At 39.9% G+C, this 27,612-nt stretch overlaps 3 protein-coding genes across 3 annotated transcripts; 1 reads left to right on the top strand and 2 right to left on the bottom strand.

Moving 5' to 3' along the window:
- Window positions 1–1,397: 1,397 nt before the first annotated feature.
- LOC117253137 (uncharacterized) lies at window positions 1,398–4,340 on the bottom strand. The gene is made up of 2 exons (XM_033620500.2): window positions 4,087–4,340; window positions 1,398–3,949 (listed from the first exon to the last, which is right to left on the bottom strand). The coding sequence occupies exons 1-2, from the start codon at window positions 4,253–4,255 to the stop codon at window positions 3,435–3,437; spliced, it is 684 nt and encodes a 227-aa protein (XP_033476391.2). The 5' UTR covers window positions 4,256–4,340; the 3' UTR covers window positions 1,398–3,434.
- Window positions 4,341–6,981: 2,641 nt separating this feature from the next.
- Window positions 6,982–20,880, top strand: gle1 (GLE1 RNA export mediator). The gene is made up of 15 exons (XM_033618595.2): window positions 6,982–7,172; window positions 9,492–9,734; window positions 10,263–10,421; window positions 10,923–11,071; window positions 11,562–11,622; window positions 12,276–12,527; window positions 12,644–12,866; window positions 14,675–14,787; window positions 15,022–15,234; window positions 15,412–15,602; window positions 15,691–15,820; window positions 15,911–16,015; window positions 17,493–17,575; window positions 17,687–17,750; window positions 19,799–20,880. The coding sequence occupies exons 1-15, from the start codon at window positions 7,074–7,076 to the stop codon at window positions 19,865–19,867; spliced, it is 2,154 nt and encodes a 717-aa protein (XP_033474486.1). The 5' UTR covers window positions 6,982–7,073; the 3' UTR covers window positions 19,868–20,880.
- A 1,323-nt stretch (window positions 20,881–22,203) lies between these two features.
- ptgesl (prostaglandin E synthase 2-like) lies at window positions 22,204–27,612 on the bottom strand. The gene is made up of 7 exons (XM_033618519.2): window positions 27,285–27,612; window positions 25,162–25,350; window positions 24,565–24,620; window positions 23,557–23,709; window positions 23,147–23,347; window positions 22,878–22,995; window positions 22,204–22,773 (listed from the first exon to the last, which is right to left on the bottom strand). Exons 1-7 carry the CDS (start codon window positions 27,579–27,581, stop codon window positions 22,645–22,647), a joined length of 1,143 nt encoding a protein of 380 aa, XP_033474410.2. The 5' UTR covers window positions 27,582–27,612; the 3' UTR covers window positions 22,204–22,644.

Here is a 27,612-nt window from a genome sequence, read left to right as displayed (position 1 = left end):
TCTTTGTTTGTTTTTCTTCTTTCCTTTCTTTCTTTTCTTCTTTCTTTCTTTCTTCTTATTTCTTTCCTTTTCTTTTCTTTCTTTTATTATTTTTTCTTTGTTTTTATTATCGAAAATTTTAAGAATATACAAAAAACATATAATATCTCAGAGGATGTTCCTTCTATAAATATACAGAGCACAATAATAGTCCACCATGATGATGATGAGGGAAAAGACTAAACAAATAAATAAACAAATAAATAAAACAGACTAGGGGAGATTTATATATAAATACATAAGAATTGTAAAAGGTAAATTAATAAATTAATAAATTAAAGCACCAGGCGTACAAAATGTAACAAACAGGAGCAGAAACATCAAGAACAAAACAAGGACCATAATTCAAAACAACAAGAATTGAGAAAGGCCAACACTTATCTTTTGTTAAGTTCTAAGATATACTTTATTAATCCCTGAGGGGAAATTCAGTGTATTTTTTCACTCTGTTGTCATATACATACACACAGGCCTGAAATACACACACATGCTCAAACAGGACCTACACATGCATAAAACAGAGAGGTGAGTAAGTGAGGAGGCTGCCTGTGGACAGGCTCTCTGGGCAGGTGGGAATTTGGTGCCTTGCATGGGGGCACCTTGCCGGTGTCCAGGAGTGTGGGCTGGCCCCTCTCCAGTTGCCAGTCCACACTCCATGCTTGGACTGTATGGAGACTTGAACCATATGGACTGAGCTGCTACTGCCTTTTTGAGTTATTCATATTTCAGTGACCATAAAAACAACTTTTAACAACATTTATAAACCAGTTAAAGGAGGGCTTACTATTCCTCCACTGGCTACAATGGATACGATATTTAACCATAAGCAAGATAATATTTATTGTGTCAGAGACAGATTAATTATCTCTCATTTCACTTTACCAGAAAATTCAGTTGTTGTTTTTTTATCCACTACTATGTTTAACTCAAATCTTTTGAGTTGTTTAAAAAAATGTCTTCATTAGCAGAAATGGAAAAACTTACCTCAGGCAAGACGAAGTAACACTTTTTTGATTTGAAAAATATATATCATATTTAAAATATATACCCAATTCATTCACAATGTTAGTGAACACATTAAATTACTCTCAGAAAAAAGTAAAGTGTAAAATGTGAAAGCAATCACACCCGTTATCACTGTTAGTGTTACGGAGGCCATGGTGTGTGACATGGAGCTGTTTCTCTTTACTGTTTTTTGTGTGTGATTCTTTTCATATGTTAAAATTTTTTGGTTAAGCAAGGAAACTATAGCTGTCAGGTAAATGTGCTGCCCTGAAATGTACAATATTCACCTATAAAATGTATTAAAACAGAACTACATGTTGCATAAAAAGAAATCAATCAAAGGAAACGTCAAAACTTATGATTTTCTTTATTTGAAGTGTTCAAGATTTCATTCATGTGCGGAGAACAATCAATCATGTTGCATCTTTGTTCAATATAAGGTAGCTCCACTGATTAAACTACCAAATGCTATCAAATTATACATTAACTCAACCTCCGGTCAGTGAGCTGCAACATTTAAACACATCCTGCGTAACAAAATAAGTATTCTTAAGTTCACAGAGGGTTTCAGCCTCAACATCACAGTTTACGATCCACTCACACAACTGAGGTAGTGTATAGAAATAGAAAACAAACAAAAACATTTGTGAGAACTTTGAACTCACTGTGCGACAAACATTCAAATATTTGGGAGATCACGATAGTTAAAAGAAATACTTGTGCAAAAGGAAGAATGAGTATTGCAGTAATATGAAGGGGAAAAACTACGCTGGAATAAAATGCACTTAGTCAAAATTTTGCAACCTCTCCTGAGTAATGACTTTATACATTCAGTCGCAGTCATGGAGCTGTTGCAGAAGTGTTTGTCAGTCAGTTGATGAACATGTCTTCGCAGGCTGAGGATGTGTGGCTGAATGCCTGGGAAACATCCGGAAACAACCGGACGTGGGGAGACTTCCGCTGGGAAAACCTGATTCACTTTTTCATCACGCCAAACAAAGTGTCACCCAGCTCTGGGAATGTGGAGAAATCATGGTCGACCATGCCCGTGTTTTTTGGTCTTGTCCTTCTATCCAGACTTTCTGGAAGGACGTAGCAACAATCAATTCAAAAACTTTTGGTTTCAGTAGTACATTCACGTCCCTTTATCTTGGACACGTCCCTGATGGACTAAGTAACGATGACACCTATCTACTAAAGATCTTGCAGCAAGTAAAAAGGCCATTAGAAAATACTGGCTCCTGAAAAGTGGCCCCACTGCTGACCTCTTTATTAACACTGTTAAACACTCACACCTTCTGGACGGATGACCTGCTCCGTATGGCTTCAAAAGAACTGGGAGAAAAATGTTGGAGAACATGGTGTTTATTCAGCCAACGAGACAGATGCCACATGATTACTGTATGTACCATATATGACACCCTACTTCCAATGAGGAAAATTTGTCACTCGTGAAAAAGACCCTGAGATACTTGAACTCCTCGCTTGAGGCAGTAACCTGGAGGGGAGCAATCCACCGGCGGTTTGGTGTGGCCTCTGCAGTGATGCGGGCGCTGTGCTGGACCGTCATGGTGAAGAGGGAGCTGAGCCAGAAGGCAAAGCTTTCAACTTACTGGTCCATCTACATCCCAATCCTCACCTATGGTCATGAGCTCTGGGTAGTGACTAAAAGAATGAGGTCGCGGATACAAGCAGCCAAAATGAGTGTCTGGGCTCAGCCGTAGAGATAGGGTGAGGAGCTCAGACATCCGGAGGGAGCTCGGAGTAGAGCCGCTGCTCCTTTGTGTCAAAAAGGGTCAGCTGAGGTGGTTTGGGCCTCTGATCAGGATCCTCCTGGGCGCCTCCTGTAAGAGGTGTTCTGGGCACGTCCCACTGGTAGGAGGCCCCGGGGCAGACCCAGAACACACTGGAGGGATTATATATCTCATCTGGCCTGGGAACACCTTGGGGTCCCCCAGGAGGAGCTGGAAAGTGTTGCTGGAGAGGGATGTCTGGGGTGCGTTGCTCGGCCTGCTGCCCCCGCCACCTGGCCCGGATAAGCGGATGAAAATGTATGGATGGGTGTCATGTTTTTGTAAACATACCATGACCTCATACTTGTCTTTTTTTCCGTGTACTGCTTTTCTTTTTTTCCTGTACGTATTGAACGTAAAAAATGTTCATAAATAAAATGTATGAAAAAGAAAAGAAAATGTCTTCACAGGCGTTTCAGCTCGATGGTTCCTCCTGTGTATGTTCTTATGTTGTGTTCTTCAAGTACATGGTTCAAGTAAATCTTTCGCTTCAAGCGCCACAGTTATGCAAATACAAGTCTACCTGCCTGGATGTGACCTCGTACGCTTTGCCAAAGTAGATGCATAAAAGTTTCTTTTCCCACAGCCGTTGCGAGGTTACGTCTTCTCATTTGCGTTAGCTAATCTCATGTGGTCCATCACGCTACTACGATGTCTGAAATCTTTTCCACATGTTATGCAAGGAAACAGCCTCTCAACTGAGTGTGATCTCATGTGGACTTTCAAGCAAGCTCTATTTATGAAATCCTTTCCACAGATTTTGCAAGAACGTAGTTTCAGAGTTCCCGTGGGGATTTTCAGTATTGACATCCCATAGAATCTGATACCACCAGTCTTGGTGGTCTCTGTATTAAAAGTGTCGTTAGGATTGAAGTTGAGAGTCTGATCTTCACTGTGGTCTCTTTCCTCATGAGTAGGAATCAACATGGAGGCATCAGTCTCCTGCATCAGTTCAAGCTGCTCTCCCTCCTGACTGGTGCAGAGTTCCTCCTCTTCTTTAATCTGTGGAGGCTCTGGGTCCTCCTGGTCCACACTGGAGTTCCTCTCCTGAATACAGAGCTGCTGCTCAGAGAGAACCTCCTCCTCCTTACACACATGTTGCTGTGGGAGCTCTGGAGGGACACACAACAGAATTATTAGGATACTAATGGGATGGTAGAGAAACACACATCTGAGCAAATAAATACAACTAATAATTCAAAGCCATACTCCTCTGTAAATTTTTAAAGACCTTTAAAGTTGTACCCACCTATCCTGTGTAGCCTTATTCGAGGTTTCAAAACGATAGCCAACAGCCTCCTCTGACGGTCGAGCTCTTCTTCATACTTGACGATAGTTGATTTAAAAACTCCGAGTATTTCTTGAGCAGCAGCAGTTAGTCTCTCATTAACAAACTCTCTCAGATACCCTGAAGACATGGTCAAAATTATCCATACAACCACAATATCGTCTCCCAGTTACTTCTACACATCTAACGCTAACGCTGACTGAGCTTGTGTACGTTGTTTCTTCTTCCATGGTTTTCCCGGCGGGCTATAAACCAACATTAAAGGCACATACTGCCACCTACTGTATTGTAATGACATGACGACAAAACTAGCAAACAATAAGTAATGAATGAGACACAATATAAATAAATAAATAGATAAATACATTTTTTGTGTTAGCCATTTCATACATTTTGAACCCTACTGTAGCTATTTCTTATATTTTGCACCCAACCGTTAGCTAGTTTTTATATTTTGCAACTTAGCTAGTTAGGTTTTTTCTTTTTGCACTTAAGCTAGTTAGCTTTTATCTATATTTCGCACCTTACTGTTAGCTAGTTGTTTTTTTGCACTTTAGCTTGTTAGCTATTTCTTATATTTTTCACCTTACTGTTAGTTAGTGTTTTTGCACCTTAGCTAGTTAGCTATTTCTTATATTTTTCACCTTACTGTTAGTTTTTTTGCACTTTAGCTTGTTAGCTATGTCTTACATTTTGCACCTTACTGTTAGTTTTTTTGCACCTTAGCTAGTTAGCTATTTCTTATATTTTTCACCTACTGTTAGTTTTTTTGCATTTTAGCTTGTTAGCTATGTCTTACATTTTGCACCTTACTGTTAGCTAGTTTTTTGCACCTTAGCTAGTTAGCTATTTCTTATATTTTGCACCTTACTGTTAGTTAGGTTGTTTTTTTTGCACTTTAGCTAGTTAGCTTTTATCTATATTTCGCACCTTACTGTTAGCTAGTTGTTTTTTTTGCACCTTCGCTTGTTAGCTATTTCTTATATTTTTCACCTTACTGTTAGTTAGTTTTTTTTGCACCTTAGCTAGTTAGCTATTTCTTATATTTTTCACCTTACCGTTAGTTTTTTTGCACTTTAGCTTGTTAGCTATGTCTTACATTTTGCACCTTACTGTTAGCTAGTTTTTTGCACCTTAGCTAGTTAGCTATTTCTTATATTTTTCACCTTACTGTTAGTTTTTTTGCACCTTAGCTAGTTAGCTATTTCTTATATTTTTCACCTTACTGTTAGTTTTTTTGCACTTTAGCTTGTTAGCTATGTCTTACATTTTGCACCTTACTGTTAGCTAGGTTTTTTTTTAACCTTAGCTAGTTAGCTATTTCTCATATTTTTCACCTTACAAACTTGACTATCTAGAGGAAGTAAAAGTCGTAACAAGGTTTCCGTAGGTGAACCTGCGGAAGGATCATTTTCTCGTTAGGTTAGGTTGTTCTTTTTGCACTTTAGCTAGTTAGCTATTTTTTATATTTTGCACCTTACTGTTAGCTAGTGTTATATTTTACATCTTGCTAGTAGCTATTTTATATATTTTGAACCACTGTTAGCTAGTTCTTTTAGCACCTTAGCTAGTGGGCTAGTTTTTATATTTTGCACCTCACTATTAGCTAGTTTTTTTGCACTTCAGCTAGTTAGCTTTTTCTTATATTTTTCACCTTACTATGAATTAGGTTTTTTTGTGCTTCATCTAGTTAGCTTTTATCTATATTTAGCACCTTACTGTTAGCTAGTTGTTGTTTTTTTGCACCGTAGCTTGTTAGCTAAGTCTTAATTTTCACCTTACTGTTAGCTATTTTTTGCACCTTAGCTCATTAGCTATTTCTTATATTTTTCACCTTACTGTTAGTTAGGTTTTTGGTTTTTTGCATTTTAGCTCGTTAGCTATTACTTATATTTTGCACCCTACTGTTAGCTAGTGTTATATTTTAGATTTTGCTCTTATAATTTCATATATTTTGAACCCTACTGTTAGCTAGGTTTTTTAGCACCTTAGCTAGTAAGCTAGTTTTTATATTTTGCACCTTACTGTTAGCTAGTTGTTTTTTGTTTTTTTTTGCACTTTAGCTAGTTAGCTATTTCTTATATTTTTCACCCTACTGTTGGCTATTTTTTTCCTCACCTTAGCATGTTAGCTAATTCTTATATTCCCTATATCATATGCACCTTATTTAAAATAAAAATTTCAAATGCATGAGTGAAAACCTGACACACTTTTTTAGAACTGCTCCCACACTGTAATTTGAGCACCTGTTAACAAAAACAAATTGTTGCAAAAACAGATTTGGTCATGGGTTTTTTTTTCTGATGGAGGCCTTCATCGCACGACATGTCCGAGGTCTATTGGAAATGTAAAAATCCAGTGATAATTTCTGCTTTTACTGTTTCCATCTATGATAAGTGGTGTAATTCTAGATATTTCAAATAAAACATGACTTGTTGTCTTTAAATATCACAAAATACGAAGCATGCACATCTGGAAGGCATGCTGTAGAAGTCAGCAGTAAGATGAATACAAAATACAGCCATGTAAAGATGTATGTCCTTCCCCTAAGCCAAAATAAAAATATAAGTCCCTGCCCAATGCTTAAAAAATATATGATTTGCAACACCCCCGTCCCCCTCATAATTAAGGAACAGTCCCTAATGCATTCACTTGAGAAAATACTACTACTTCACCTTAACCAACTGCTACTAAACATAAAGAGGAACTAAATGATAATAATAATAATAATAATAATATGATGATGATGATGATAATACACACATATAGTTATTATTATTATTATTATTATTATTATTATAAAAACAGACTTTGGCCCATCCGGAAACATAGAGCGGGCTGTTTCTTGTCGGATTGTGATTTATGTAACTCCATCCTCCGGTTCAAATCTTGTTTGCCCGACGCTGTCGGTAGTTTTTAGTTTTAGTTTTCTTTATCGTCCTGTCGTGATGCCTGCTGAAAATCTACGATGGGAAACTTTAGAGGCCTTAAAAAATTCACCGAAGGGAAAAATCTTATACGACCCGTTCTGGTCGGAAAGAGGCGAGGTGAGCTAACTTTGCTAACTCAGACACCAAGCTAACTAGCTAAGGGCTAGTTTGTGTTAGCCGGGCCAAGATGTCTCCGCTTGTTTAGCTACATAACTTCAGGAATTCACTCTGTAAAATTACCACAGGACGATCTGTAATGAGGGAAATTAAGTGCTTCAGTTTTCTAAATCATCATTAGGACAAATAAGAAGCAGGTGTTAGCATTGTCTTCAATTAGCTAACGTTTATCTAACTAAATAATTATGTGACCGCACACTAACCCACATAATTTCATTTTATTTCTTGTTTTCAAGCCGAAGAGTTTAACACAAGATACATCGTTAAATAAACACAGTGGTGCATTTTCGTGAAGTGTATTTGCTTAATCTACTTGTTCAATTTTTAGGTGCTTTGTTGTACTTGAGTACTTCCATGTTATGCTACTTTATACTTCATTTAAATGTGCATGCTGTACTTTTCCTCCTCTGTCAATGTTTTATTCATCATTAGTGTGTCTTTGTGTCAAAATATACACTATTGTTTAAAGTTTGTAATCTCCTGCCGCTAAAACTTGATATGGTATTTCCTCGCTTTTGGTTGTAGAAAGTCCTTTTTACAAATGTTTTTTATATTTTTATTATTTTTTTGTATAAATGGTTTGTTTTGATATATGATATTTATTTTGAACATGTAAAAAAAAGACATGAACATAGAAACAAGCAGACAGAAAGAAAGTAATATTTATAAATAATGAAAAGCATAAGGTAAAGGCAATTGTCACCTTGATTTACACATCCGAAAAGGAGTGGGAGGAAGTATAAACTTATTAAATCCCACGCCTTCTCCATCAGCCATCGAGTGAAATGAAACTTATGTAGATAAACCTATACCTAAAATTTTTCTAAATATACAATTCCTATTACCAGTTAACTTTGTCACACAAAAATAACCCATGTATGTATATATATATATAATATTAATTACAATATATCTATCTTTATATGTAATATAAATTACCAATTAACCATGACTTCCAAAAATAACCAGTCTACACGTAAGATATATATTACCAATTGTCTTAGCCTTACTAAAAATAAATCTAAATATTAATATTACATATATATCTTAATCAACTTGTCCTGCTATCTTATTTGTATTTAAATAAGTGAACAAATGAATTATACAAAGTAGAAATAGTAAACAGTAATCCCTGTGAGTAACTGGTGAATGTCCAGCCCCTGTTTTGTACATGGAAAACAAAACGCCAAACATTGGTTCAACCAGACTGACAACTGAAAGGGCAAAAAGAGACAAACATCCCTTCAACATCTGAATATGTGCAGAAGTGAAAATGAGCAGTCATTGGTTAAACAAACTGGAAGCTTATGCTCAAAATGTTTGCAGATTTAAACAGGAGCAGGTTCCTGCGTTAGTGTCAAGTGAACAATAATGCCAATAATAACAAGCTGGAATTAACAGGCAACATGATGATTTCACAAAGCTCATCTTCAAAATTCAAAATAGAAAGAGAAGGTTTGTCCAGAGTTAACACTGATGAAATAGGATCAGGGAATATTGGCTGACACTGTGGGCCGACAAGTCACAATTTAAATCTTGTCAGTAGTGCTGCAACAGTTTATTTCCCGATTAAATTAGCAATTCTTCATTCAATTAGTCAATTACTTACTAATTTCTTGATTAGAATAAACATTATTTTTATTATGCAATTAATATAATAATTAATTTATCCTAAATAAATATAAAAATGTGCATAGTTAATATTTAAATATTTTATTCAGTCATCTTCTCTGGAAAACAAACACGTTTTAGAAGAAACAAAGTGATGATAATTGCATATTAAGTTGCATATTTAACTGCAAATTTTGAAGTTAGTCCAATTTCCCTCAGTCTATCCACCGAGGAGCGTGCAGGAGGCCCAAAGTAAAATGACCAAACATATTTAAAGCCGAGTTGCACCATTGTTCAATAATGATCATGTGTCCGGACTCTTCCCTGTCATACAACACTGTGAGGTAATTCAGCTTACAACACAGCACTGATAAACAATAACTGTAAACACATGACAGAACAATAATTAAGTCTTTAAAAAGACCTTTTAACTTTTTGTAGTGTTTATGTATTCAAGACTATATCTGTAAACCTGTGTGAGGTTGAAATGTGTGTGATGTGATAAAATCAATGGAGCTAAATGTGTACTCATCCCATGTTAAAACCTAAAAGCCCTTTGGTACATTTAAACCGTACACTTAAATTTAAACATTTAAACACTCCATGAATGAAGCAAACCCGTGGTTTTACGTATCTGTGTTCTTGCAGCACATTCTGGCAGGTTGCAAAGAGGCCGTCATCCTGTCCTCGCACTCTGGGGTCATACTGGAGCGTCTCGGCTCCTTGCCCCTGCAGAACTCCTCCTTTCTGAACTCCAGCTCCAGAGACTCCAGCCCGGGCCTCTCTGAGGAGATCTCAGCCTCGGTCTCCTCCACAGGATCCATCCCCGACCTCAGCACAAGGCACGCCACACTTTCTGCAGCCCCGTCTTTAAAGGCCGAGCGTGAGCAGGCAAGTCTCTCGTCCAGAATACATTATGTATTTTCTGTTTTTTTTTCTTTTTTTTTATGGGGGGAAAGTGCAGTGTTTTCTGGGGGGTCAAAGAAGAAATAACTGTAATAACTTTTGTGTGATTTGTGAAGGTTTTTTGGAGCTTACTGGTATTTGTAATATTCTGTATATTTGAAACAACCCAGTGGCAAAAGCTATTTTTTGTACTATATTGGTTTCAGAAAGTCATCAAAATGAGTTGTTATCATTTTGTAAGGACAGGCATTCCTCAGAGGTTTTAAAAGAACTGAGAATTTTTGTTTTGCAGTAACCTTTTCTTGAATTTAATTCATTTGCAAGATTGTAAAAGTTTCACTGTTGACTCTGAAAACCTGCAGATTACTGTTTTTTTTCCAAGGAGGTATTTTAACTTTTCCGTGAGGCTGGATGTTGTACTTTCTTCCCTGTAAGATAAAAACAGTAACACACAATGTATGCCTTCCTGTGACTGTGAATTTCTGACTCCTATCTCTTCGTCACGCGCTGCAGGCTGTTAGTGATGAGGCGAAGGATGAAGATCCAGAGGCAGATGTCAGCGAAGTTTCCAGTCCTACATCACTACCTGCCATTTCCCTGCTGTCGCCCAAAGCCATGGAGACGGCAGGCCGCATTCTCAAGTTTGAGGAGCAACAACGAGAAAAAGCCAAGGTCAGACACAGAGATCCTTATTATCCTACGTGAAGTCTCATGAGGCCAAGTTTAATAGCTGTGTGGCAAGAAAATGTTTAAATGTTTAATGTTAAATAGACATGGTGTGTTTTGATCAAGAGCAAGAGCATAAAGACATTTTTGGACAGAACATCATCTTGTGAAAAAAACTGCATTGGTTAGATCATTCAGTGTTTGATTAATTAATTTGTCAATCAACAGAAAACTAATTAAGAATATGTTTGTATTGATGAGTGATTAAAAGCAAGAACACCAAACATTTTACAGTTTTTCCCTGTTTTTTTAATAGTAAAGTTAATTTATTACTTTTCTCTTTTGGACTTTTGGTCGCAAAAAAAGACCTTTTAAGAAATCTGACAAAACAGTCGATCAAAACAACTGATGGATAGATCAATTCTGTTTTCTTTCTTTGGATGTAACCTGTTTACTGTGTGTGCTCTGCTGTCTCACCTGACAACTATCTGAAATCTGTCTGCCCAGGTGGCGCTCAAACTGCGGCAGGAGATGCAGGAGAAGCTGGTGGCAGCAGTGGCGAGCTCCGAGTCGGAGCAGCTGAAACGTTTTGAGGAGTTCATGGAGCTGAAGCAGAGGCAGGAGTTCCAGACCATGAGGGACATGATGGACAGAGAGTAAGCGCGGTTTACATCTGTAGTTTGTTTGCTCTGGTCTGAATCAGCTGAGTTTGTAAACTTGGAGCTTGTTCCCCTTCAGTTGAGTTTCTTTTCACACAGAGAAAAATATATGTGAAACAAAATTCATCACTACAAATCAAGTGAGAGGTTTCACTCCAGCTATTGGTCAGATGTGTCACGGGCAGGAGTAAGAATGTAAATACAGGAAGAAGGTCCTTCCTTGGCGTTTGTTCATAGCTGTGATAATTATCTGGGCGATGTAACAGGCAAAACTGAACCAGCAGTATGCTGAATGCACTTTAAGGAAGACGTGCTGCCTTCAGACAACTGAACAGGACAAGGGAGCTCATATTGAGCCTGAGTCTGATTTAACAGGACTTAAAGTTCAGGTGTGAAAACACTCTAAGAGCTGCTGTCAAGGATGCAGAGTCTTTATGTTGTTTCCAAAACGTGCCATCAACCCTGGTCTGCTTTTTACTTTCTGTAGAACTAAAGAAAGCATCGGGCGTCAGGAGAAGCTGAAGGAAGAGCAGCGACACAGAATGAAGGTAAGAGTTGAAGAAAAAAATCAAAGCTAACTGGATTAAAAATTTCAGAGAGATGTATTTTAGATCTAGAGGTCAAAGCATTGTCTCAATTTAATTAACTTAGGTAAGAACACCTCTTTGTGCTGCTATGCAGGAGACTCTTGATATGCCAGGACATGAAGGTCAGACACAGACATGTCATATTAACTGATGCCAATTAGCTTATTAAAAGATGCAGCTTTGGCAAAAATCAAATATATATTTTTTAATAAACTAATGCCAGAGAGAGCTCATGATTTCACTGCATAATTGAAGTCCTCACAAGCTTATGTTTCCGGGGAAAATGCAGCTTTGAAACTAGAAAAAGTTTATCTTGAAAAGGTTTTGAAAAGCGTCTGATACCTGTAGACACACTGTTAATCCAAATAGCTCACTGGCAGATATCAATACGATTTACGAGCTATTAAACTATTAAACTAGAGTCCTACTCTGAGTTACGAGTGCTTCATGACATAGTTTCACTGGTGGCACAGTTTCATGACTGATTCTGAGACGCTTCATTAATTAATGTCCTCACTGTTTTGTGATGATGTGATACACCTGAACTCACATCGTGTGTCAGCAGCTGTGCATGTTTTGTACAGTATAAACTCATTTTCTATTCTCGCTGTCAGATCCTCAACCTGCGACTGAGGGAGGCGGAGCAGCAGCGCATGCGGGAGGCGGAGCTCGAGCGTCAGCGGCAGGCGGAGGGCAGGGAGCGACTGCGTAACCTCAACACCATCCAGGAGGAGATCCTGCAGCTCAACCAGCTGCTGGAGCCGTCTACCAAAACTGATCTCCCACCGGCCAGCCTTAACTCCTACTGCACCCGCGGGAACCAGCTGTGCTCGCAGCTGTCAGAGGTGGTGCGGAAGACGGCAGAGGTCAGTTTAAATCCTGATTTGTGAAATTCAGGTTTGGATCATGGCTCCTTCGTACATTAAGAGGAAGAAAGTTGGGACAGACGTAGTTGTGTGTAAGAGCTACTGTGTCTTTCCAGGGAGAGTTCCCCAGCGTGGATGACATGACCGTGGCTGAGCGAGCCCTCCACGAGATGAGGGCACTGATCCGGCAGATGCAGGAGGAAGTTGCAAAGGCTCAAGAGAAGAAGAAGAAGGAGCATGAGGAGGAGGAGCAGCGCAGGAAGCAGGCGGAGCTGCAGGCGCAGCAGGAAGCGCAGAAGAAGGCGGCAGAGTCGGCCAAAGAGAAGGCAAAGAGGAAAGGTGAGAGTCGGGTTCATTACTGCAGTAGTGACCACTCCCTCATCACGTGTAGTGATCTGACCCGTCCTTAAGATACTGTATGTTGTTTAGAGAAGCACTAAAGAACAGATGATTAAGAATGAGACTTTAAACCCTCACAGCGCAGCAAGAAGTGACTGTATACATTTGATTCTAGCTGATATTTTTCAGTCTGTAACCCACGGATACAGAATACTCTGAGAGCTTTAAGAGTATTTGATGGTTATAAGTAGTGTAATTCAAAGTGATTGTACTTTACTGAAGTATTTCCATATGATGAAGCTTCATACTCCACAACATCTCAGAGGTAAATATTGTACTTTTCACTGCTTTACATTTGTCTGACAGCTTTAGTTACTTTTCAGATTACAATTTTTAATTCCCTTCCTCTCCAGTGAAAATCATGTGTCTCCAGTTGTGTTTATGTTGAGTGTTTGTGATAAACTGAGGTCCTGATCACACAGAAAGTGTTTTAGCAGCTGGAAGCGTCTTTTTGTGATTTGTTTTTAATGAGAATGAAGATTTTTGCTCGCTGTGTTTGCACTGCTAGGCGCCTCGCGGTTTGTTTGTTTTTTGTTGTCGTTTTTTTAAAGATTATTTTTGTGGGCTTTTTTGCCTTTAATGACAGGACAGAGAGTCAAATGGGGAGACAGAGAGAAAGTGGGGACTGACATGCAGCAAAGGGCCGCGAGCTGAACTCGAACCCGCGGCCACTGCAGCAAGGCAATGCCTCTGTATATGGGGCGCCGGCACTATCCACTGGCGTTTTTGCCAGCGCTCTGAACTTCTTGAGTTGAAAAAACTCAGAGTAGAAGTGCCCCACGTCACCTCTTTTTCCCCATTGTGCAATCAGATGATTTGAGAGGCGGGCCTTCTGTGTTGGTCACGACAACAAGTTTGCAGTTGGTAAACAATGGAGGAGAAACTGGTGGTAGTGGTTGCTGGATAGCCAGAGCTATACGGCCTGACGATAGACAGCAGGTTGTCAAACTGCCCCTGAGTCATCCTAAAATATGCCTGGAAACTGGGGCGTCGGTGGCTTGGTGGATGGAGCAGGCGGCCCGTGTACGGGGCTGTTGCCGCAGCGGTCCAGGTTCGACTCCAGCCTGTGGCCCGTTGCTGCATGTCATTCTCTCTCTCTCTCTCTCTCTCTCTCTCTCTCTCCCCTTCACACTTATCTGTCCTATCAATTAAAGGCAAAAACACCCCAAAAATATCTGTCTACCTCAACATGTCAGGAACTACATACTGAAACGCTCTGTGTGACCAGGGCCTGAAGGATGAAGTGTTCCTTTATGTGTTGAGAAAATACTTCTTAAGCTACTTAAACTCTTTAAAAACCATCTTGGATCAGCTGGAAAATGCATCGTCACAAAGCTGAAAACAGACTGTTTTTCTGACTTTATAGAGATGCATGGTTCTCACAGAACAGCCACGCTTCAGTTATAGAATATGATGCATTGCCATAGAATAACAGTATATAAGGGAGTTAAAAACCTGAAACATCTACAGCAGGAAAATGACACATACACGTTAATGCAGCAGGAATATTAATCCAAAAACACAAGATGGAATAAAACACTGACAGCAGGGAACATTTTACTGCACAATCAATACTTTTACTCTGCATACTTAATGTACATTTTACTGGTAATAATTGCAAACTTTTACTGAAGTAAGCAGGTCTTTTATTTGTAGTGAAATATTTTCACAGTGTTGTATTAGTGCTTTTATGTAAGTGAAGTATCTGAATACCTCTGCTCCCACTGATGGATGTTGTTCTCCAACAGGGCTGCAGAACAGCGCTGAAGACAGCACTCTGAAATGGTACAAGGAGCTGCAGGAGTTGGCTGCTCAGTCCGCTCAGTCCTTCAACCAGCTCAACACCTCAAAAGACGTCCAGGTCAGTTTGTGCTTCAATAATGATAATAATCTTATATTTATAGAGAACTTTATATCCATAACCTTAAGTTCTTATGCCTTTGCGCTGGCTACAGCCGTGGCCGGAGGACCCTAAAAGTATTGAATTTCAACAAGCCATATAATTAAGCGCTGTAGTGGCAAGCAAAAATATGCAATGATTAACGTTTAACTCGTGAGCAGAACTCTGTACAGATGGTTTCATTTCTCCTCAAAGACAAAGAAGCTGAAGCTGGAGCTCCAGAAAGCAGCCACCATCCCTGTCAGTCAAATCGCCAGCGACTCCGGATCGCAGCTCCGGGAAATCTTTGACAAGATCGACAAGCTGCTGTCGGGACGAGCGGTGGTGTCGGGGGGGAGGTCTGTCTCCACCTCCCAGCATCCTCAGGGCCTGGAATTTGTCAGCTACAAACTGGCTGAGAAGTTTGTGGTGAGTCTGATTGACATGTTATATAAATATCTCTGAAACACTCGTCACAAAAAGGTGGGGAAAATGTATGTTGCAACACCAAAATCAACAAATAAATAAACCATACAAATAAACCAAATCTACAACAAATTAAATGACAGTAAAACTCCTGTGGAATTGGATTTTTCCTCCCTATAGAAACAAGGAGAGGAGGAGGTGGCGTCTCACCATGAAGCTGCTTTCCCCATCGCCGTGGTGGCCTCTGGCGTCTGGGAGCTGCACCCTCGAGTGGGCGACCTCATCCTCGCCCACCTGCACAAGAAATGTCCGTACGCAGTCCCACATTACCCTCCGATGAAGGATGGCACACCTGTGGAGGAATACCAGAGGTCAGGGAGACAGACACGTGTTGCTGCACTCATTTTTTACTCCATCATTACATTTGTTTAATCACAACAATAATCCTCACTTCTCCAGGATTCTTGGTTACCGTGTGGACGACACCGGGGTCGAAGGTCAGGATAGTTTCCTAAAGAGGATGTCTGGGATGATCCGTCTCTACGCAGCCGTGATCCAGCTGAGGTGGCCCTACGGCTCCAAGCACGGGGTAAGAACTGTTTCACCTCCCTTTAAAAACATTATTACATTTCTTCATCTTTAAACTTTTGATTCTCACTCTTTTCTTGATGTGTTCCAGTCTGCTCCTCACGGACTGAACCAAGGCTGGCGTTGGCTGGCTCAGATGCTGAATATGGAGCCTCTGGCTGACATCACAGCGACGCTGCTGTTCGACTTTCTCGAGGTGAGTGTACACTGCTTTTTTAAACATCAATATAGCTGTTCCTATACACACAGATCCCAACAGAGCACAGAGGTTATTCAGCTAAATTATACTTTGATTACTTATTTAAATATGCAGATGAAGGCCTCGTCTGTTGGTCGAGGGGTAATGTGTAATGATAATATAAACATTTTGTCACTGGGTTATTTTCTTAAAGTTTAAAAAAAATAAAATGCAAAAAAAATCAAATGTAAAAAAAAAAAAACTCTTTGAAAAGTGTGTACTCAAAAAATGAAGAGAATTTGAGTTTTTGAGTTTTTTACTTGTATCGGCATCGGCCGATACGCGCGTGGGTTCGCGGATTTATTTTTCCCTGGCATGATTTACAGACAGGCATCCACGGGCAGCTCTGTGTTGCTGGAAGACCCTGCAGTGCACATGCAGCGAATCCTACTGTGTACAGTAGTTGTTGTTTTATTTATGCTTCAGCTTAAATATTTGTTTATTTTATAAAGACATTACTGGAAGATTTAAGAGCACTGAACTCTTTTTTTTTTATTTGAATGTATAATAATAATAATAATAATAATAATAATAATAATAATAATAATAATAATAATAATATTCTACCTGTTCTACCTCAACTTTCCATCTTGTTTTAGTATTTTTTACTGTTCAATAAATTTTTCTTATTTTAAACTTGAGACCTGTAATATTTGTTATCATTGTGTCATTTTTTTTATGTAAATTGAGGGAGCAAAAGCAGTATCGGCCCCAAATATCGGCTCAAGAAAATTGCCATTCCATAATCGGTCATCGGCTAAGGGTGATGGAAAAAAATCGGTATCGGCATCGGCCCTAAAAAATCCATATCGGTGTATCCCTATTCAAAACGGGAGTCCACAAACGTTGGCTATGTCCATTATTTTGTACTGTCTATGGTAGTGTTGTCACGATACCAAAATCTTTGTTTCGGTACCAATACCAATATGAATTTCGATACTTTTCGATACTCTTCAGTACTTTTCCTAAGGAAAAGTCCTTTTGGCTACAAACCTTTAGAACAATAAATAGTAGGGGTGTAACAGTACCAAAAAAATCATGGTTCGGTAAGTACCTTGGTACGGACGTCACGGTTTGGTTGCTCAAATGTTTCACCAAGTTGGTGTTGTCTCATGTTGTCTCCCTTTGTGAGGCAGACTTTCTCTTGTCTTTTTTCACGTACGCTAGCTGCGAATGTTGATACAGGTGTTGTCATACACACCACTTGCACAATATGTGCTCCAATAGGAACAAGGAAGGTGTTTGTGTGCATAAATGAATTAAATAAATGAATGAATTGAATCAATTTAAAAAGTACCGGTATTTTCCAAATGCAGTATAATACCGTTTGGAATACTCTAGTACCACGGTACTATTTTAGTACCGGTATACTGTGCAACACTAGTCTATGGTTAAAAATCTAAACTTCTGTGCTGATGTTTGTGTTTTTGTTCAGGTCTGTGGTAATGCTTTGATGAAGCAGTATCAGGGCCAGTTCTGGAAACTCATCCTGCTGCTGAAAGAGGAATACTTCCCCAGGTACATGCTCTCTTTAAACATTTAAATCATGGAGTGAAATATTTTATCAGCAGCTGTCGCCACAAGTTTCTTCTGTCTGATGTGTTGCATGTGTCTCTTTGATGTCTCCAGAATTGAAGCGGTGACCAGCAGTGGACAGATGGGCTCAGTCATCAGACTCAAACAGTTTCTAGAGGTACGTTACCCACTGCTAATGTTAGCTATGAACTGGGCAGATGCTGTACACTACACTCGTTAATCAGCCTGTAATCTATTCTTTAAACCTTTCACTAAGTGTAGTACAACGTTTTATTTCCAACATGTTGTTTCTGTTTTATTATTATTGTTTGTATCTTATAATATCGGGCACTTTGTTCCATGAAGATTGAGAGATGCTCAGTTTACAGTGCAAATGCAAAATATAAGATAACGAGAAAAGATTTAAAAGAAAGAAAAGGGAAAAATACACCTGTGCACTGATAAATGCAAATGTAGTGTAGAAAAAAAGTTATGTGTATAAACATAATAAAGGCAAATCAACTTAAATATTTAAAAGTAAAGCAGTAATAATAATAAGTTTTTCTATTATTTTTATTTGTCTTATTACAGTTCTGAAATGTTTCAGCTGCATTAATAAAGTTTGTTAATAATCTGCACTGCCAAAACTATACTGGTTTTGTTCAAACGTGACGGCTACGTCTTCAAAAATGTTGGCAAAAGGGGAAAAAAAAATAAGCAAGAAGAAAAGTATGTTCTGTCTGTTTTTTCGGCAAAGTTTAGTTTTATTTATTTCACAGCACTTTTTTAGACACATGTAAAATTTTACATCATTAATATTAAAACAAGATCACTACAGTTTATGAAGGATCTTCTGATGTGATCACAGAATTGTTTAAACTGCAGATCAGGATTTTGGACCTTCCAGAAAGTCATCTGGTGGTCCAACAGATGGATTTATTATTTACTTAGCCAAACCAGCATCAAAGAACTAGTGATGACAAAGGCTGACGTCTGTGTCTCGGTCAAAAAGTTGCACTTTGCACCACAAAGACTGCAGCCAATGGCAGCTAGCATGTACATTCTGCACCTGGGTGAGAAGTAAATAGCGCTCAGTGCCAGCAGGCGGCAGTGGTCTGTATCAGTCATTCAAAAAGAGGAACCAAATGACCGTCAGCACGGATTCAGGACGCTAATAAGCACATGAACAAGACAATCTGATGTTGAAAGAACAAATGATATGTGCCGTGCACTAGCGAACAATAACCCGAACAGTTGCATAGCGTTTCTGCTTAGATACATAGGTAGTTAGACTTTTAGTTACTAGGTCAAAGTGCAGTGTCTGTTTTAGATTGTTCAGAGTGGTTATTGCAGAGGGAATGAAACATTTCTTGTAGATGTTTTTCTGGGCCAGTGGGACTTTGTAGCATCTGCCTGATGGAGGTAACTGAAGGACTGGTAGAGGGGGTGAGAAGGGTCCTCTGTGATCAGGGTGGCTTCTTGATCTGAGCGGTTATACAGTTCACACAGAGGAGTTTGGGGTGAGCCAGCGGCTAAAACAAAAAAATCTTACCTCATAAAACAAGTTTGTTTTTAACTCACGCCCTTTTGACTTGAGTTGTTTGCTGTCCTCACTTCTGTTTGTCTTCTCGTTCACTGCGCTGATCTGCCGGTCAGGGTGATTGATCTCACCGACGGGCTCCGCCAGCTGAAGCTGAAAAACAGCTGATAAGGGCCGAACACACTGTGAAAACTATAGCGCAACAGCCACTTAGCGACAGCTCAACATTGGCCAACAGCCGACCGTTGCCCTGATGTGTCAGGGATCACGATCAGTCTGAGTGTCAAACAGTTCAGCCCAGTTCATAACTTAAAAAATTACAGAGTCAAGAGAGGAAATGCAGAGTTTTATATGACAAATGTGAGAATATAGGAGTAGAGTTAACAACAGGATGTTTCTGTATCTGATTGTATGTTACGTCAGCTTTTTTGTCAGCATACACCACGGGAGTACACAATGAAATGCAGCTCCCTCCATGCTACACACACTGACAACATAGAAATAGGACTTCAATAGAAACAAGAAAAAGGTAGAATAAGAAAAAATACTTAAATAACAGGAGCACAGGAGGAAAAAACATGTTTACAAGAAAAAAATACCTTTAAAGTATGTTTAATTTTTTGTGCAGTCTCAAAATCTTGTTTTTGTTTCTTGTGAATAAACTCCACTTTTCCTCCCTTGTGTAGACGTCGCTGCAGAGCCGGCAGATCCGTCCACCCAAAGGCCAGCTGAGCTCCATGTTCTGGAACTCGTGATAGACGAGGAGGAAGAGGAGCCGCCATGTTGGATGTTGCTGCATGACGCCGTTCAGGACTGAATGAGGCAGAAAGTGAGGGACATGTGGTCTGACGCTGGGGACTAGGAGGCAACTTCAGCCAGTAAACAAGGAGGAAAAGTAGAAGCTGCTGGAGCTCATTAAATTTGTGTCATTTACTGGACGTCTCAGAGAAAATATCAGGAGGTGTTTGATAAGTAAAGACACAGTGGAGGCCACGCTCAACTACACGGTATATTCCAAATTGATTCACCAGCTTTGGATGAAGTTTCAAACGGCTAACGGCGAGACAGGAAGCACTTCTACTCCGACATCTGCTCCAATGATGGTTTTCTGCTTCTTACAGCTTTAAAATGTACTTCATGATTTATGTGTTGCAACAAAACAAAGCCAGATCTGCTCGTTCTTTAAAAACGACATGTAGTAATTATGTTGCTCTAAACGCTCTGAATCCTCCAGAAGAAAAGTGTTAAACATCCTGATGTTGAAGCTGTTTCTGTTGGTTTGTTGGAGGAAACAAGTTTTGTTTTCTCACTAAATCTGGTCACTACTGTTTGTGTTTTTATTTCAACACTCGCTGTTCAAATCCGAATTGTGTTGAATGATTTGAACGTTTTTGCTATTTATTTTTAATGAATCCACTGTGTGGATTGAAGCTTCGTGAGCTGATGAGCTGTCTTTAATAGTTGTGAATGAAGTCATCCCAAAATTAGGACGTATATCAATTTAAAACTGCTGACGTGTGTTAGTCAGTGTTTTCAGAATACAGCAGAGTTGATGGTCATGCTGAAAGAGGAATCTAAAGATGACTCAGTGCTTTCAAGTGAAACAAAAATGAAAGTCATGGTAGAGGAGCAGAGAAGAAGTCTGAATGTAGACTCTTGTGATGCAGATGTTTTATCAAAATGATTGTAATTTTCACATGTTGTGCAGAAATGTCTCCATCTGTAAACCAAATGTGTGGAATTAAACCTCATCAGCAGTTTACTGGAAGATTTTTGTTATTTGATTTTTATCTCTTTTTAAAAATAGTCAATTCTACTTCAGCTGGTTTGTCAGAAACTTTAAACAGTCTCTGGTTCAAGTTTCTAAATGTGAGGATTTGCTGCTTCTCTTTGTTTTTTTAAGCTGACATCTTCTTCTTCATCTTTTCTGGCCAGTCAGATGATTTGGAGGTGCTGACTCTCATCCCAACCACCTCACACTCTAACTGCATTACATTAACTATTTTTTCTTTGGCACATAAGTCAATATTTTGCACATTTTATTATCAAAACGTTATTTTTTTCTGACAGATTTTACACTTTTTTTTGTGTAAATTGCCACTTTAAAGGTCTTAACTTGCAGCACTGGTGTCTTCATCTCTTACTGAGTTCATTGTGACCGTTAAGCACCAAATTACCAAGTCAAATTCCTTGTACGTGGTCAAACCTGTTTCTGATTAGTGTAAGAGTAAAAGTAGATGGCTAGAAGATCAGTTCAGGAACGAGTTGATTTATTAGTGGGGTTTCTGTTGTAGCACTCTGATAACAGTCACATCATTTGTTACATCTGATGTAAAAACATGATTGAAAGAAAAAAATTCACGACCTGACTAGATGTTATCCTGCACGAGTCAAATCAAACACACAACTCCAGGTTTCCTTTTTTTATTTTTACCTTTTAACAACTATGCACATTAAGTTGTTTTAATACACTTAATTTAGGATTGATCTGCAGTTTGCATATTAAGTACATTCAAACTGGCAGCTCACCAGCTCTTCTTACATCTTATTTTATTTCACCCCCAAAGAGAAAAGCAGCTGATGAGCTCATTGAGTCCTCGCTGCCTCACTGATCCTGCGTCACTTACACAGAGAAACACCTGTCTGAAATAAATAGAGATAACCTGATGTGTAGAGAGTTTACACAGAAACGACTGAACCAAGAAGAAAATCAAAATAACACATTTTTCCCCAGATAAAGCGGCAATTATCTGAACATGCTTATTTGAAATTACATGACAGCTGAGTGAATCTGAGTCAAATGGATAAAAATAAACATTTTCAATCACTCAAAACTAAGTAATGCGTACGTGACCTCCAATTGAAGCTTATCTCTTTTCTATCGTTATTTTTTTTTTTTTTAATTTGTTGTGGTGGTGGTGAGGACTGAAAAATTATTCAAAATTATTTCCGTGTAGCCTGGAAATGTGTAAACTCATTCTCCAGACTTTTCCAGATCTGCATGGAAACCCTGTCTGTTATTAAAGGGACAATACGTGATGTTTTCACCTCCTCCACAACAAAAAATAAAGCAAACATATATGCAGTAAACTGACAGAACTGCTGCGTCAGAGATGCTGACTCATTTATTTTGTTTCTATTGTAAAAATGCGACTAAACTCTGGGTTAAATGTGTTTGAATTATTGCAGTTCCCATAGTTAACCAGTAGAGGTAAGTAAAACGTGCTTAAGATGACCAGCAGGTCTGACGTGTCCTCCACAGAAGCAGGTCATTAAATGGTCAAATTAAATATCTGGCGACAGTATTTTCAGTATTTTATCTACACAAACGTCTGCAGCTAATAGGTTTAAATTCATGAGGAAATCAATCAGGGCAGCAGCGACCGTCATCGAACCGTTTCCACAATAAAAGCAGGACTTCTTGCTTCCTGATGCCGGACGCCGTCTTTCTGTGTCGACAGTTTACTGTTCAGTCCTTTTGAGGCTGGAAGCGCTCGGTGTTCTGCCGTCTCCTTCCTTCACCTGTTCGGCCTCATTCACGGCCCTCGTGGTTGAGCGACGCCCTCTCCACCCGTCTGTACCAGTGTTTGACCTTGGTGTTCGCCATCATGTCGTCAAACGCCTGCAGGCCCTCCATCACTCTGAGGACGCCAAACACCGCCTGCAGACGGAGGGAAACAGGGATTAGTTTTAAAGCTGTTCTGTCATGAAGTCAGAGGATCATCAAACATGTCAGGAGAGACAGAGGCAGATATGTTCCCTCACCAAGTCTGCCAGGTTGGGATGATCTCCACCCATGAACTTCCTCTTCTTGCCGATGGCTGCCACCCACTCGTTGACGGCCTTGTAGAGATCCTGCCTGACGTCGTCCTGCAGGTTGTGTCTGTTGTATAAAAACAAAGGAAAGAATCAATACTTTGAGGTTCAAAATAAAAAAAACTACAAGTCCCAACTACCAGAAACATTTCCACAACACAAGGGACACAGACACAGTTCTTCACACTCGCTGTGAGACAACTTCCTGTGTAACTCACCGACTCTTCAGCCTTTTGGAGATGATGAACATGGCCACAGCGCCGACATATTTGGCAAAGAAGCCTTCGAAACTACCAAACTTGCCCTCGCGCACGATGTAGTCAAAGGATGCCAGGGCCTCGCCGGTTGTCCGGTACACGTTGGGGGATATAAGATGCACGAGCCAGTTGTCGGCCCACTGACGCCACTTCATCTCCTCTCTGAGAGAAAAAACACAACGTACAATTTACATCACAGTAAAAACACAAATGACCTTCAAATCATTTAAATAGTAAAAAGTGTATTTTTCTACACACAGCCATTGGTTGACAGACACCCTTTCAAAATAAGAGTAACTGACAGTTCCAGGCTGTTTCCTGTAGCGACTGACTGACAGTAGTTTGTGTGTGAGCCGCAGGTCTGGACTTACTTCTGTATCCCCTTCTCAGGGTACAACGCTGCGGTCTCGTCCTTGCTCAGCATCAACCAGTACTTGTTGGTGTACTCCGTCACCTGCTTCCCTCTGTCGTTTGTCGCCTTCATCTCAGGGTAGCAGCGGATGATGTCAGTCATGCTCTTCTCCCTGGATGAGAAAAAAAAAGCTCACATTTAAAGGGTCAGTTCACCCAAATTACAGAACTATACAGTGTTGTCTTTTATGTCCAGTGCCTTATAGACATGCATGATAGCTTTGGTGTTATTTGCCTGGGAAATTTATGACAGAAACAACTGTTTTCATTATCAATTATCCTGCTGATTATTTTTAGTCCGAGGTGATGTCTTCAAATGTCTTGTTTTGTCCAACCAAGAGTCCAGGCTCATGCACACCTGCAAAACGTGTAGACAAGTGTGCAGGAGGAAAAGAATTCCCACACTCTGTCCTATTACTTAATAACCTTAATTAAAATGCACAACATTTAGATCCTCAGACCTTCATCGGGCAATGATGATGAGTGGTGATGAAGGTCTGAGGATCTAAACGTAATTAAATAAGGTTTATTGCTCTTAAAAGGACAGTGTGCGGGAATTCTCTCCAGTTCACCTTCAGCGTTTGTGCTTAAAAGATGATTAATTGATTCATTAATTATAAAATAGTTGCGGTTTAATTTTCTTTGTTGCATCTCTGCTGTTAACCGTGAAGTCTGAGGGTTATCCACAACACCTGAGACATTCTTTTTTAAATGGAAAGACTTATTTTTTAACAGTGTTTTAATATTTTATTTCAATCCTTTCAGCTCCAGAAACTAAATTATAATCATCTCCAGTGTACAGCAGTGGAGGCACAAAATCTCAGAGAGATCGATCTTGAAAAAACTAAGTCAAACCAAACTGAAAAACTATTGCGTGGCAAATACGGTAACCTTACCTTTTACTGGTCACATTATAATAACCCAGGGAAAACATACTTTCATACCACGTGACGGAAGCTACAACTTACTTGTTGATTAAATAAGTCTTGATGGAGCTGATGATGACAGACGAGTCGTTCAGTTGCTGCAGAACAACAAAAGAGAGAAAAGAAAAAGACATGAAGGGTTTCTCTGAGGTTAACTGCACATTTATGGAGAAAAAATTAAATAAAAAAGAGAATAATTTCTAAATTACAATGGAAAAAAATCCTCATCAAACCTCCGTGTTAAGGAGGTGGAGAAAAGGTTTTTACCTCAGTTAGGGCTGCACAATGCCGCAATTTTTGATTGAACATGTCACAACACACTGTTATAAATGAAATATTGTGAGATTATATTTCTTTTCAGAGAAAATGCAAAACTTAGCATTCCCACTAAAATCATGACTCATAGCACTCGCAGTATCTCTCAAAATAATCACAATATGATTTTTTTTTCCACATATCATGCAGCCCTAGTTTTAACCACACGAAAATCTGGTGTTAGTTTCAGCTAGTTCCTCTGTGTCAGTGTGAGGCGACTTTAGTGTCAGCAATAGTAGAATTACAGTAACATTTTTAAACTTTATCTGAGGTGAAGAGACTCCAGTAGAGGGGGAACATGTTGGCAGGTATCAGGTGTCTTACCACTTCTTCATTCACCATCAGGATGGGCACTTTTCTGTAGGTGGACCACTTGATCTCCTGCCTCATCACCGGGTTCACCTCCACGATCTCGTATGGCAGCCCGTGGTAGTCCAGGAAGGCTCGAACCTTGCTGCAGAACGGGCAGGTCTTGTACTGGTACAGAGTCAACTTCAGACCTCCTTCTGGGGCCTGGAACGAGACGGCAGAGGAGAGACGATCCAACATTAAAGGTCCAGTGTGTGGATGTAAGGGGATGTATTAGCAGAGATGGAATGTAATATAATAAGTATGTTTCCTTTAGTGTATAATCACCTGAAAATAAGAACTGTTGTGTTTTCGTTACCATAAATTGAGACATTTTTAAGGAGCAGGTCCTCATCTAGGCAGATTGCCATGTTGCACTGGCATGTTTCTATAGAAGCCCAGAAAGGACAAACCAAACACTGGCTTTAGATAGGGACATTTGTGTTTTCATGTTGGCCATCGTAGTTGGCTGCCTCCAAAGCATTGGAAATTACATCTATTTCTTTAACGTGAAACTGCTTTATTCTGTGTTTTTACTGATTTAAATCACCTGGTCTGTTTGTTTTAGAGAGGAAGAGACCTCTGTGGATAATTCGGCTACTGTTAAACATCTAAATCTTAAGTTATCAGATAAAAAAGGTGACCTTACATTAGCAGGTGCTGGGGTAATGGCCTGCCTCAACTTGCCAAACGGACAAATACTGATTTGTAACGTGAGACTGTTTTATTCAGTGTTTTTACCGCTTTAAATCAGGTTACCGTTTTGGTGGCGTAGCGCCAAATTCTGGGCCCAATGCAACACTCTCTGTGGGCCCCATGACATTCCTCTCTTGATCCATGGATCCATGTCACTCTGGTTTTTTTTGTCAAGTCACTTTGCCTTTTTCCCCTGGAACCCCGACTTCCCTTTCTTGGGGAAAGCAGTCACTAGCCCCTTTTACACTACCTGTTCAAGGTGGAAATATGGCAACATTATGCAGTAGTTACTGCCGAAACAATGTCTGTATAAACAGGACAGCCAGCAGGACGGGATCATAGGCAGCATGGGTGTGATGTTTTGACGACATGTTTTGTGTGAGATACATTTCCGGAGATTTAAAAAGTAGCTGTTAGCGGCTAACTTAAAGAAGAACAGCGGCCGATAATGTCTGCAAATTGGGAAAACAGTGAGGTTCAGGAGCTCAGTCGCCATATAACATGTAAATGATTGTAATTGTCATGTGACTGTCTATAAAGCACTGTAGACACGTATGTTACATGTCACACTTGTCATGCCTCTTTTGATTCAGCGAAGTCGGGATGCCGTCTATAATTTTTCACAGGAGCGGCATGATGCAGTGTCCGTTTGGTTCTGTCTAAAACTGCAAAGGAAGCATGGACGAATCCAAGTGCAACTGTGGACTAAATCATTTGGTGCCTTTAAGGGGTGAGAAGGTTCTCAGAGAGCTTCCAGTATTTTTCTATAAAAAGTTCTCTTTAAACTGATTCATACAGCCAGTTTTACTTTAGTTATGGCACAAATGAATTAGAAATAAAAAGGCTGCAAACAAAACCAAACATTTTTTAACCCATTTCAAGGGCCTCTATCCCACTGGGGCCCTGAGTAATCAGTCCCCCCCGCCCCCCCACGACGACGCCCCTGTTCAAATGTTTTACTTGAGTGGAAGCAGAAAATGTTAGCAGCAAATATTAAGTATCACCAGAGAAAATACTAACATAAGAGGATTGATTATTGATGCATTAACGTGTTCATCACTTTAATGTTGCAGCTGATAAAGGTGGAGCTCATTTTAATTACTTTATATATTACTGGGTGGAGTAATCTGTTAATTTATATTTTGCATTATTTAAAAATTGAATCTGTTAAGTAACTTATGCTGTCAAAATGTAATGGAGTAAAAGCACAATATTTCTCAGAGATGTAATGGAGTATAAGTATAAAGTAAAATGGAAATACTCAGGTACTGTAATAGTGTGTTGTATTCAGGTGACCCTGTCTGCACACATGAAGTTAGGTAACAAAGGAAAACAGCCAGCGGAGATCAGCGGGACACCGGCGGACACTGTGACCGCTCAGCGGCTCAGGTGAGCGGACTCACCTTGGTCTCCTCCTCGGCCAGGTGCTGCTGGAGCCTGAACTTCACAGTGTGGTACAAACCCAGACCTCCACCGAGCAGGACGGCACAGCCCAGCACCCTGCGGCTTCCTCCTCCTGTCCGCAGGGAGGACAGCAGCTTGGAGCGGTACCCGGTCCCGCCGGTACCGTACGCCCTCCTGGACCCGCGTGCGCTCACATTCCCCAGCAGGTAGGAGACGGTACCGGGCCGACGGGCGGCCGGAGACTCCAAGATACTCCAACCGACCTTACACAGGGCTCTGGTGCAGGCGGCCGCCATGCTGCTTTTACATAAAGTCCCAGAGTGCACT

This window comes from Epinephelus lanceolatus, chromosome 9 (genome assembly GCF_041903045.1).
Source record: "Epinephelus lanceolatus isolate andai-2023 chromosome 9, ASM4190304v1, whole genome shotgun sequence".
Classification (NCBI taxonomy): domain Eukaryota; kingdom Metazoa; phylum Chordata; class Actinopteri; order Perciformes; family Serranidae; genus Epinephelus; species Epinephelus lanceolatus.
Note: the sequence above shows the minus strand (reverse complement) of the source record. Positions and strands in the feature narration are given on the sequence as shown.

Bases quoted from the DNA above. Each gene is read 5' to 3' on its own strand.
- ptgesl (XM_033618519.2), bottom strand. From the start codon at position 27,581: ATGGCGGCCGCCTGCACCAGAGCCCTGTGTAAGGTCGGTTGGAGTATC. The intron at 24,621-25,161 runs GTAAGACACCTG...GTTGTTCTGCAG, and splicing joins TGATGGTGAATGAAGAAGTG to CAACTGAACGACTCGTCTGT. The intron at 23,710-24,564 runs GTAAGTTGTAGC...TTTCTCATCCAG, and splicing joins AAGACTTATTTAATCAACAA to GGAGAAGAGCATGACTGACA.
- LOC117253137 (XM_033620500.2), bottom strand. From the start codon at position 4,255: ATGTCTTCAGGGTATCTGAGAGAGTTTGTTAATGAGAGACTAACTGCT. The intron at 3,950-4,086 runs GTGGGTACAACT...GTGTCCCTCCAG, and splicing joins AATAAGGCTACACAGGATAG to AGCTCCCACAGCAACATGTG.
- gle1 (XM_033618595.2), top strand. From the start codon at position 7,074: ATGCCTGCTGAAAATCTACGATGGGAAACTTTAGAGGCCTTAAAAAAT. The intron at 12,528-12,643 runs GTCAGTTTAAAT...GTGTCTTTCCAG, and splicing joins TGGTGCGGAAGACGGCAGAG to GGAGAGTTCCCCAGCGTGGA. The intron at 12,867-14,674 runs GTGAGAGTCGGG...GTTCTCCAACAG, and splicing joins AGAGAAGGCAAAGAGGAAAG to GGCTGCAGAACAGCGCTGAA.